The sequence below is a fragment of the Kryptolebias marmoratus genome, linkage group LG20, assembly GCF_001649575.2.
Source record: "Kryptolebias marmoratus isolate JLee-2015 linkage group LG20, ASM164957v2, whole genome shotgun sequence".
In the NCBI taxonomy this organism is placed as follows: domain Eukaryota; kingdom Metazoa; phylum Chordata; class Actinopteri; order Cyprinodontiformes; family Rivulidae; genus Kryptolebias; species Kryptolebias marmoratus.
This window is the reverse complement of record NC_051449.1, coordinates 23,988,395-23,999,951: the sequence shown is the minus strand read 5'-3', so window position 1 is coordinate 23,999,951 and position 11,557 is coordinate 23,988,395. Positions and strand designations below refer to the sequence as shown.

Below are 11,557 nucleotides of genomic sequence, written 5' to 3'. Positions count from 1 at the left end.
TCCAGAAATGTGCAGTTCTAGGCACAGCCAAGATACTGCGCAGAACCCTCAAGCTCCCAGGCCTCTGGTAGAGGACCCGAGCTCAGAGGATGAAACAAAGACCACCCGCGGAGGGTGAGAAGGGATTTTTTTTTTTAATATATATATAACATATAAATAAACACATTACAATGCAAGCTTTAATGACATTATATGCATATTCTTATATAAACATATTTATTTTTGCAATTATTGATGTCATTAACCTGTGTTTTTCCTTATTTTTCCCCAGAGAAACTACACCTGGATCACTTGCTGTTTGTCTATGTCTCTTTCCTGTCCCGCAGCAGATGGCCGCCCCTGAGCATGGTTCTGGTTCTGCTGGAGGTTTCTTCCTGTTTCTACCAATGTGCTTCTCAGGATAGGAGATTGCAGTGAAATGAAGATTTGACCCACTCTGCTGGCTTCCTTAGATAGACAACTTTTACTAATTGACATTTTACAATGTACTGTATATGAATGTGTTGAATTAAAATAGGAATAAATTGACTGTAGCTGGATTTAAATCTAGATCTAATTGGATTCATGATTTGGACTCGTGAATTTTTTTCCTTCTTTTTCTTTTGTGTAGTGCCCTGAGCTGACTTTTGTTGCAAATTAGCACTATATCAATTAACTGAACTGAATTAAATTTCAGGCAGTAGCTGTATTAGCACCTTTTAAATTTCTTCAGAAATATATTTTTTGATACAATCAAATACTCCTCATTCTTAACTGTTAATTAGCCTTTGATAGTATGGCTTTCATCCTCTCTACTAAGACACTAAGGAGGTATTTTGCTTTCCCTTTCTGCTGCTTTGACAGCATTGCTGATGCTCCTTTATGTCACATCTGTCTTTTCATCCTAAATTCTAACTTGGCATCAAGAGAAAATTTACAGTGTGCTGCAAGGTCAGGACTGCCCATGTAGCACCCTTATAAGCAGACATGCAAATCTGAAACTGTCATCCAGCAGTATTGGATTCTCCTCTTCTTTTAGAGTGTAAACCGAGCACAAGTGTGACGCACATCACATGCAAGAGTCAGACAACACCAGTAGGATGCCTGGCTCTGTCAATAAGACGAGGCTCTGCTCTGGTGCAACACTGATTAATCTGCTTGTGCGATTTGCAGTGCGTTTCTTTTTTTTTTGCTTTGAAGGGTTCCAAGAAGCATTAAAACAAGACATGCTCAATCAGGAACATAGACAAATTTCTCAAAAGCCTGTCAGATAAAAATACATGTAGATTGATGGGATTTTGACAAACCAGATGCATATGCCTGAACTAGCATTTTGACATTTTTACACAATCACAAAATTTTATGATTTTCAGATTTTTCTACAAAATGTTCAACTGACATTTGATCACACAGTTTAAAAATTAAATTGTCAAAGTTTTAAAAAACTTCTTGCAAACAAATGATTTTTATTCCCACATATTGTTTTGTACATATACAAACTAAAAATCTAAATCTAAGCATTTTTGTCTTCTTTCACCAAGTTTCTCTCTCACTGCTATAGAACTTAGTTTTCCTCTCAAATCTCCCTAGAACCAAAGCTTCCATAGTTTTATTTTAGCTTAAAATATTTTCTTCAAATTTGAAACTGAAGGGTCTTTTAAACTTGTCATATTTCCTACATTAAACACTGTAGTGACACAAAAGTGAACATGCATGACCAGTTTTCTGCTGCTCACACTTTAAGAGCTTTTCAGATTTGACTTAGTCACAAAAATGTTTTCATTTTAAAATAATCTAGCCTTTTGTTGCCAAAAGGTAAACAGTTTGGTTTGATTTTTTGAAAATGTTTGAATAAGAACAAAACAAAAAAATACTTCCCAATTGGAATGGTTTTTGTTGACCCACCTGTGCAAAAGGTGTGACTATCATGTCTTCTGAATGTCTGCAGTGAGAAAAAAGAAACACAAGAGGACAATGTATGTAAAAACAGGAACATTTGACAAAAAGACTTATCCACTTCACTAACAAATTGAAACCAAAATACGCATTAATGTGAAGAATTACTTCTAGTATATTGAAAAAAGAAATAATTTTTGCAGCTAGGCAACTACAAAAGACCATTGGTTCTTATTTACTCCATCAGATATTCTTTATCATCTTTAAAGAATCAAACATGCAAAAAGTATGGTTAGTGAGGGAAGAACTAAGGTTTGTGAAGGATGAAGGAAAGCTCAAAGTGTTATTGTCTGAGTGCTGGGCCAACATTCACAAAGTTGTTTTCCTGTGTATAGTTTCTTCTGTATGTTTTTGCAATCAAACTGTTTTTTGCTATTTTAACCAGTCATATATCAAAATGTTCAGCACAATCTGGAATAGTGTGCTATTCCCAAAGGTTTTGGAACTTCTATAATATACTAAATATTTAAATTTATTTAAAATAAAATTCCCTATAGAAATGCATTGAGATCTCTAATTCCTTCAAAAACATTGTTCTCGTTGAAATCTGCTTCAGCAAACTTACTCTGTTTTTGCCTTCCTGATTTTAGCATTTGTCTAGCTCCTTAACTAATGTTTGATTAATTTTGACACGCTTCCCTTATTTTAGCATCTGTTTTGCTACAGTTTGTAAATTTTAGCATCTGTCTGGCTAATTTTAGCTTTATCACCCCCCCCCACACACACACACACACACCATTTTTATCTATTGTGCTAGTAATTTTGACATCTGTTTTGCCAATTAATTTTTAGCATCTGTTTTGCTGCTTTTAGCTTTTTTGTTTGTTTTAACTTAAACAACAGAGTTTTAGATTCTTCAGCAAAGTCATCCAGCACTCAGCATTCACACTGCATTTTTGCAGAAAATACCATTGCTTTAGTTGCTATTTGTATTACATGCAAAAAGAATCAAAACCAATATGACTGACAAGTAACACAGGTGAGTTGTTTATTAAGACAGAGTGAGGAAATGCAGGATCCATGAAGCTGTCCAGAAGGAAAGCAGATGAAGGCTTTCAGGGAAAGATTTGGTGAGTTTTATTTTAAATATTTAGCTTGATCATGTTCTTCTCACCGAGATGACAACCAGTTGACCTCCCAGTGCTTCAAGCTTTCTTCCCTTTGAAAAAAAGACATGCCAGAGTCCATAAGGAGACCTGGGACAGCTTACAAACCTGAAGCTGTTTACATACCATGATGTGTCTGGTTTGGAGGGGGAAAAAAAAATCTAATACAAAATAGATACTTCTTTAAAACTGTGTACAGTTTTAGCACATCTGGTTTCAGGCATATGCCGGCTGTTATATTGTTTTGCTTTTTTAAGAATGATCTAAGCTTTTAAAAGTCAAACTTAAAGATATGTATTCCTTTAAGAAAAGCTAGGTCTTTTTTATTATGTGTTAGGTCTTACCAACAGATCACCACATGTAAGGTAAAATAAATGACTGAAAGAAAATGGAATCATCTAAAGAAAGAAAATGAGGTTCAGCCCTAACTAAACATGTGAAGAACTGCAGACTTTAATGTGGATGAAGTGTCACATGTGTTATGAGCGCAGGAAGTGAACTCACAGGTCACTGGCATTGGAGGGGTTTCTGGAAGGGCATTTGGGTGACAGGTCAAAGTCAGAGTCAGAGCGATACAGAAAGGATTCCCGTCGCTGACTGTTTGCCTGCAGGACCAGACCAGAACTGGGACTCCCCTGAGGATCCAGGGTCCCGCGTCCCACTGATAATCCATTCTCCACATCAAAACTTTAACACAAAAACAAGAAGAGAGATTATTAGTTGCTGAAAGAAGATTTATGAAGTGAACAGCAGATAGATTTTAAGGAACAACATGAAAAGGAAATGTAAGAAGTAATCTCATCCTACTCACATTAATACAAACCCAATTGACCAGTATAAATTATTATCAATCACTGCCAAAACTTGGAAGGCAGGTGGAAATGATTTTCCCTGTGTGTTTTAGCAAAATATCCCAAGAACCACTGGAAGGACATTGATAAAACTCAGAAAGTAATCATTGGATGTTCCTCTACAACTGATTAATCTTTGAAGTCAATCCAATTCCAGGTAGCTGCAACAGCTAACTGACCTAAAAAAAAATGCAAGGATGGCTGTACGCAGACAACTTTAAAGATATTGACCTAAAATTTGGTGGGGTTGTAGCTGAGAGCCATTCACAGCACCTACTCCAAGTCCTATTCATTGTCCCAGATCTTTGCTCACCTGTTGGAGTCAGTCCTGTTTGTCTGTTAGTAAACCACAGGATGGCTTTAAATCAGTGGTCTCCAATCCTTGTCCTTGAGGGCCACTATCCTGCCTGTGTTACTTGTTTCCCTGCTCCAACACACCTGATTTGAATCAATGGGTGATTAACAGGCTTCTGTAGAACATGAAGAGGTAATTTAACCACTGAATCGGGTGGTATACCTTAAGCATAAGGGATACTCTTGAGGATAAAAACGTCCATATTTTGGACAGAGAAGACATTTGGTTTGGGGGGAGGGGGGATGAAGGAAGCCATTTACATCAAACAAAAGAGACCAACTTTAAACAGGGGAGGAAGTCTCAGATTTCAGCTTTGTAAAATTTATAATGGGAACAACTTGTAAGTGTTCATCATGATGTTTTTTTCAGTGCCTATACACAATAATATCATCCAAATAGTTCTGTGCTCCTGACAAATCTTTCAGAACTGTGTAGATCATTTTTTGAAAAGAAGATGGTGCTGAAGCAAGTCCAAAAGGAGCTTGTGTGAACTAAAAAAGTCCCTTGTGTCTTATGAAAGTGAGACTGTGGCTGTCAGTGGAAGAGGCAACTGGTAGTAAGCTGAGCTTAAATCCATCTGGCTTTAATGTGTGGCACTAGCCAGCTTTGTGAACAAGTTAATCTGCAGTGCTTTAATCAGGTCCAGGCCCAGTAGTCGTTATCTGTTCTTCATTATATAGCAGGGGTGTCAAACTCCAGGCCTCAAAGACAACTGTCCTGGAAGGTTTAGGTTTTCCTGCTCCAACACACCTGATTCCAATGGTTTAATTACCTCCTAACCAAATCATCAAGTTCTCCAAAAGCACTCCACAAATCATTAATTTAAACCAGGGGTTTTGAATCAAGAACACATCTAAAACATGCAGCCAAGCGGTCCCCAAAGAATGGAGTTTGACATGTGCTATATAGAATGATGCTGGTACTTTGTTGTTCTGATTTGCTCCTCTTGCTGTAGCTTGTAGGTAGGTAGGTAGGTAGGTAGGTAGGTAGGTAGGTAGGTAGGTAGGTAGGTAGGTAGGTAGGTAGGTACATTTATTTATATAGCACTGTTCAGCACGAGGCGACTCAAAGTGCTTATAGTGACAAGTAGGTCACTGTAGCCAGTGACCTACCTGGCTACCTGTCCCTTGTAGCCAGTACAGGTAGGTCATCTTTTACATATGTGACTAGTTTAACTTTAGGTTCTGTTAGTGGGGATTGTGCAAAACGTTGCTTGTAGACAGTTTCTGGCAAAATAGATACAGAAGATTCAGTGTTTATAATTAACTACAGGACCTGGGAGTTTCCTTGTGGTGCTTCAATGTTTATGTTGATTTTAACAAATTCTGCAGCTATCATCTTAACATCATTAACACACAATATTGTTAACTCAGGAACTACAACTTCTCTCACTGCAGTCACAGGTGATTTGCATACCGTATTTTCCGGACTATATGGCACACTTAAAAGCCTTCAATTTTCTCAAAAAATGACAGTGCTCCTTATAATCCAGCACCCTCTAGTGACAAGAAGCAACAACAGCAACAAAACCAAACATAAATCCATTCACTATGCAAACAACTGTGTAACAACTATGCTATTGTAGCTGCTTTTACAGTAGTTTTACTGTAGTATAAAATACAGCTGCTACTGTGGTATTGTAATTGCTTTTTATAGTAGTTTTACTATTTTATAAAATCCAGCAGCTACTGTAATTGTTGTTGGCAAGATACTATAATTTTAATAAAAAATAATTTACAAAGTATCTAACTATGGAAACAGTACACCTGAAATATGTATAGCCAGAGGTATCAGAACAAATTCTGAAGAACAATGCAGCTGACACAGGAGAAAGGCAGGAAGACAAAATCACTTCCCTGGCCTTTTTAAAACAGATTAATCCTACCTCATGAATCTAATTATATAAGAAAAAAAATGTTAGTAAAAAGAAATATTGTTGTTGCTTCTGTTGACATATCATGATTGAAACTTTATTGTTATGTTTATTGTGTATAATATTGCTAGTGTTATTACTAGTTTAAATACGCCACCTTGTGGTCACTTTAAGTTATTGTTTAAGTTAATAGTAGAAGAAGAATATGGACAGGAAGTGCTTTGCCCAGAATCGAACGGCCGCTCCACACTCCTCCTGGTTCTTTCTTGGTGTTTGTTAAAGCATTGTCTGTGAGTATTACTTGGTTAAAATATTGAGACACCTGTAATGTTGCATGATATGATGATATTGTGTAAAGTTGTATGTTTATAGCCCGTTATTATTACGCTAATGAGTCCGTTTTCATATGCTAATTTCTTGTTGCTAATCGCTAGCTAACATCCTCATTTCATTGAAAGTCAATGCCATGTTGGTCCTTTATTTTATTTATATCATTCTGTAAAGCCTAGATTGTAATACATTGCATGCCTGTATGTTACAGTTTCACAAATTGAACTACTACTGAAGTAAACTTCATTAACCAGTCATCGCTGTCCGGAGTTTCTTCATAGTTCAAGATTGTTTAGCTGTTCGGATAGCTGGTGCAGTATCTAGCGAGGCCAATAATATTTATTTTATCAGTAAAAATAGTTGTAAAACAATGAGAGTAAATGTGTGTTTTTTCCAGAAATTATAATTTCATACATATTAATCTGCATTTGCCTTTTTAAAGTGGCCTTTACATCCCTGGTTTGTTCATCATCTATGTTTGGTCAGACTCTGTGGTGTTTACATTAGAAATGAAAATGAAACGCTGAGCATTCCTTGAACTTTGTCCCAGAGTTTTAGTCTAAGATTATCTTATGTTGAGAAATGACGACTAGAGCTGTTTTGGTCACACCTTGCAAATAGCATTTTGCACAGTCTTGTGATATCTTATGAGATGTATTTGTGTTTCAGTTATGTGTTGAGGATGATTCTCAGCTACTACCACACCAAATCTATCTCAATATTTGAAAATTCGACTGAGATATAGCAATTTTTGTGTTTTTAAGGCTGATTAGCTGTGAATCTTGAATTAGGTTGAATCCAAAAGTTCACAAGTTGTAAATGTTCATCCAGTGATTACTTTCTGACAGTTTCATTAAAATGCATGCAGTAGTTCATGAGATATTTTGCTAGCAGACAGATAGATGAAAAGACATGGGCAAATTCCCCTGACGTGCATGTTTTAGAACTGTTAAAGGAAACCAGAGTACATGGAGAAAACACATGCACAGGTTTATAGTCTGCATAAAAAGACCCCAGCTGAAACTCAAACCTGAAACCTTGTTATTGTGAGGCAACAGTCCTAACCACCTGCAGCATGCAGTCATTATTCTAAATCTGAATTTAAAGTAACTAAATTATTTGCACATCACAACAGGTATCCCTAAAATATTGGCTAATTCACATTAGCCAACACAAAAAAGGGTAAAACTCAGTTAATTTTACACATATTAAATTAAATTTCGCATGGTGGTCATGACGTCATTAATTTAGTTTAAAAAAAAAACGTTGTTTAACCATCTGTTCTTCCATCGACTACTCTTAAAAAACAGAAAATAAAATAGCTTCTCATCACAACACCTAATTGTGTTAGACTGCATGTAATCTGTAGTGGATCGAGTGCATCATATGGGTTTGCAGTGAACTGTTGTAATATTTTTACATTCCTAAAAGAATTATGTTTTTTGTTTTTTAATGAGAAATATTTGCCCCTCTACACAATTCTGTTAATAGATAAGTCATTATTTATTTTATTTATTAACTGTTTTTGTCGACACAGTCTATATTGTCCATAACAGAGTCTGTCTGTCTGTCTATCACGCTAGCAAAACAGTGGGTTAACTTCGCCAAAACAAGTTGTTTGACCTTTCACGGTCTCCGTAGTTCCCTTGCAGCGCGACCACAGCACGGCGGTTACGAGCGTTGAACATGAACGCGCGCTTTTTGCCGCGTACGCGGCACGGAGACGCAGGGGCAACCGTATCTGATGGGGGAACGCGGCTCGACGTTACAGCAGCAACTCGAGCACATTACTGCCCCCTATATGTCAAGATGACAAATAACACCTTTTCTGTTCAAATTGCCAACCCGCCACAGTGGCGTGTGTGTTGATCAAATTCACCCGCATTTGGCCAGTGGCGGGTGCTAATTTCCACCCCTGGTAGTAAGTCTAAGTCATCAACAACACATACACCACTAACCAACACTATACATTGTACAACATTTTTGCTTGAAAGTTGGGCATTAACTGTTAGTGACCACTGTCTGTCTGTTAGCAAAATATCTCATAAACCATTAGACAGATTTTAGTCAAACATCCATCAATTAATCATTGGCTGTACATTTACAACTCATTAACATTTGGAGTCAACCTAATTCAAGATCGTTGTCACAGCTAACTGACCTTTTCCCAACACACAAGGCTTTACCTTAGTCAGATTTACTGATACTGAACTAACTTTGGTGTGATTTTTGTTTTTAAGATTAGTGGTTGCCATGCTTAATTTGAACTGGGTTAACTCCAAAAGTTAAGTACTTGTTAGGGTACACCTAAAATTTATTAAAAGTTAAATGAGTAAAAAAAAAGAAAAATCACAAAGTTATAATTTGAGTTCATTGTTACTGGAGGATGCCCACTTTCATTTTAGAGCAACACAGAAAAAAAGACTAACAGTCACAGTAAAGGGACTCCAACGGTATTTTCTCAACTGCAACTGACCTCTGACCTCAGGAGGAGCCCAGATTTATGCTCAGGTTCTCAAAGCTGAAGGCAGTTTGTGAAGTGACATATTGATGTTTGTAAGACATCATTGACAACACTAGAAAAATGTGAATGTGCAGTGTGAAAACTGAGGGCTGAGTGACTGCTATATTTGCTGAAGACTCCAAAACTGAATTGTAAAAGTTAAAAAAGTCAGAACAAAAGCTACAATGAGCAAGAAAAAAGCGAAACGTTGAAAACAGCAGAACAATAGGTAGAAGCTAAAAATTAAGCCAAGTATGCTGAAATACATCATCAAAGATCACAAAGAGATTTTGATGCATTTCTATGAGGAAAATAAATGTAAAAAAAGTTAAATAATTCAAAAAGTATAAAATTTACAAAAAACAAAATTCAAGCATCATTTTAATATGACTGTTTAAAATTGCTGAAAGTAACCTAAAATGGTTAGAGTAAAAAAAAAAAGTATGAAAAACAAACTATAATTGGGAAACGTATAGTGTGAATGCTGACTCAGTATTCAGACAATAAGACACAAAGGAAAACAAAAAGGACTGGAAAAGAATTATTTAGCTCTTAATTACCCCCTGTATTTCTATATGACGTCAATAGGCCTGTTGACGGCACATGATGAGCCCCAAATGTTCCCGCTCTGTACAGTGCAACTCCGCTCCAGATTAAAAGAAGCCACAGTTTGTTCACACTCATCTTTCTTTAACATGTCCTCACCATCCTTCTCTTGTTGGTTCTGCTGTTCTCTTCCTCTTTATTCTCCTCGGCTTTTCATCTTTGTGAAATCGGTTCTGTTTCCTTATTTGCCTCGGTCTCTCGGGATGATGTGCGGCTCTCCGGGGCTTCCCAGGAGTACTCATCACCTCTGGTGGGACCAGACAGCAGATCTAGGACTGCTGCTGGTTGGTTGTAAAAAAGAAGACTTTTTCCTCAAATTGTACATACAGTGTTGAACTAAGTATGTCCTGAAAACAAAACTTTCTTAGGTTTACACTCCCCCAGCAGTCTATGCAGACTTCTTCTTATTGCGCTCAGTCTAAATGTGGCGTAGCCATGTTGACCTTTACCCCCTCTCCCCTTTCTGTTTGTCTGCTCCCTCTATCTTCTTATGTTTCTCCCTGATCTCCTCTAGTTGCTGCACCTTTAACCGCAGAGGAGAGACCTGTCCTCAAGCAAATTTTTCCTGCACCCCTTCTACTGAACACAGATTTGTGCAAGCTGTGTGTGTGTGTTGTTTGTCCAATAAGTTTGTTTGTAACTCAGCAAGTGTGCATTACATTCAAATGGAAACAGGTTTCAGAGTGAGGTCGGAGCTAAGGAAGGGGATGGGATCAGAGCCAGTACACAGTTCCTGTCTTTCTCAAATGTTAGAGCTATTTCAGTCCCTTACTCCCTCTGACTCGTTCTCTTTTCTGTTTCTCTCACACATAATATTTTGAAACAGTTAAACAACAGCTGTTTGGACACAGTATCATGATCTTTTTTATACTTTTGGGGGACAAATATGCTTTTGTTCTGTGTTAGGTGTCACTTTGTAATGACATTGTTGCATTAACAAGATCTATGAGAAAATTAATATACTACTAATAAAATCTGTGCTTCAATTAGTATCTAACTGCTTTGCCAAATTAATTCTGTTGTATTCTTGGGTTTACACAGTGAACGTATTTATGTTTGGTTCTGCTGCTGTTGTTACTTCTTGAGTCTAGAGGGCGCTGCTGAAATAGCATAGGGCAGAAGAGACTGTGTTAAAAAGAAATACAGAGTAGGATACAGGAGATATGGGATAACATCATGTTTTGTATTGTACGTTTGTCAGTTTAACCAGAGACTCCTTTTTTATTACAACCTGCACAACAGTTTCTTATATTTATAATTTGTGCAGATAATAGGAGCTCCTTTCTGATGCCCTATGGCAGAATGCAACTTTTTCAATTTCTTGTTTGGCCTCAAATTTTTTATAGCTTACAGCTTTGTCATCCTTATCACCTAAAGGAGAAAAGGCACTAACAGATTTTGCAAAACCTCACAATGTTGCATGAGAATATTTGTTATATTATTAACAAAGTTTGATCAAAACGACTTTAACTCTGTCATTTCTCATAACAAGATGATCTTTGTCTAAAACTCTGGCATGAAAGGCAGCAGGTGATATGTATTCCTTCAAGAAATGCTTGTCCTTCAGTTTGAAAAAAACATTTTTCAAACTATTTCATGTGCAAAAATATCCATTCAACTTTAAGGTAATGCTTTGTCAAAAGTTATCATTAGTATGTTATCAAGCATGACATCAGTCACAGAGCGTGGACTTTGGAGGAATCCGCAAAAGTCTTTGTCCAGGCTAGGCTAAAGGCTAGTCAAATAAGTGTCTCATATATATATATATATATATATATATATATATATATATAATTCCCTTCTCCCCCTCCGCGGGTGGTCTTTGTTTCATCCTCTGAGCTCGGGTCCTCTACCAGAGGCCTGGGAGCTTGAGGGTTCTGCGCAGTATCTTGGCTGTGCCTAGAACTGCACATTTCTGATGTTGTTCCTGGGATCTGTTGTAGCCACTGCTCCAGTTTGGGGGTGACTGCCCCTAGGGCCCCGATGACCACAGGCACC

The 11,557-nt window shown here is 37.2% G+C and overlaps 1 protein-coding gene across 8 annotated transcripts in view; it reads right to left on the bottom strand.

Annotated features, from left to right (window-relative positions):
* Positions 1-11,557, bottom strand: part of LOC108244848 (cAMP-specific 3',5'-cyclic phosphodiesterase 4D-like) — an 83,618-nt gene that overhangs the window by 22,440 nt on the left and 49,621 nt on the right. For 3 of the 8 annotated variants that reach the window (XM_037981945.1, XM_037981946.1, XM_017431363.3), the window contains 3 exons: positions 3,546-3,728; positions 3,050-3,094; positions 1,885-1,921 (listed from right to left, as the gene is read on the bottom strand). In XM_037981945.1, coding sequence (XP_037837873.1) covers positions 1,885-1,921; positions 3,050-3,094; positions 3,546-3,728 — 265 coding nt within the window. Of the gene's footprint in view, positions 1-1,884; positions 1,922-3,049; positions 3,095-3,545; positions 3,729-4,123; positions 4,263-9,658; positions 10,901-11,557 lie in introns of those variants that run through there. The other 5 variants (XM_037981947.1, XM_037981948.1, XM_017431361.3 and 2 more) reach the window with 4 other exon arrangements.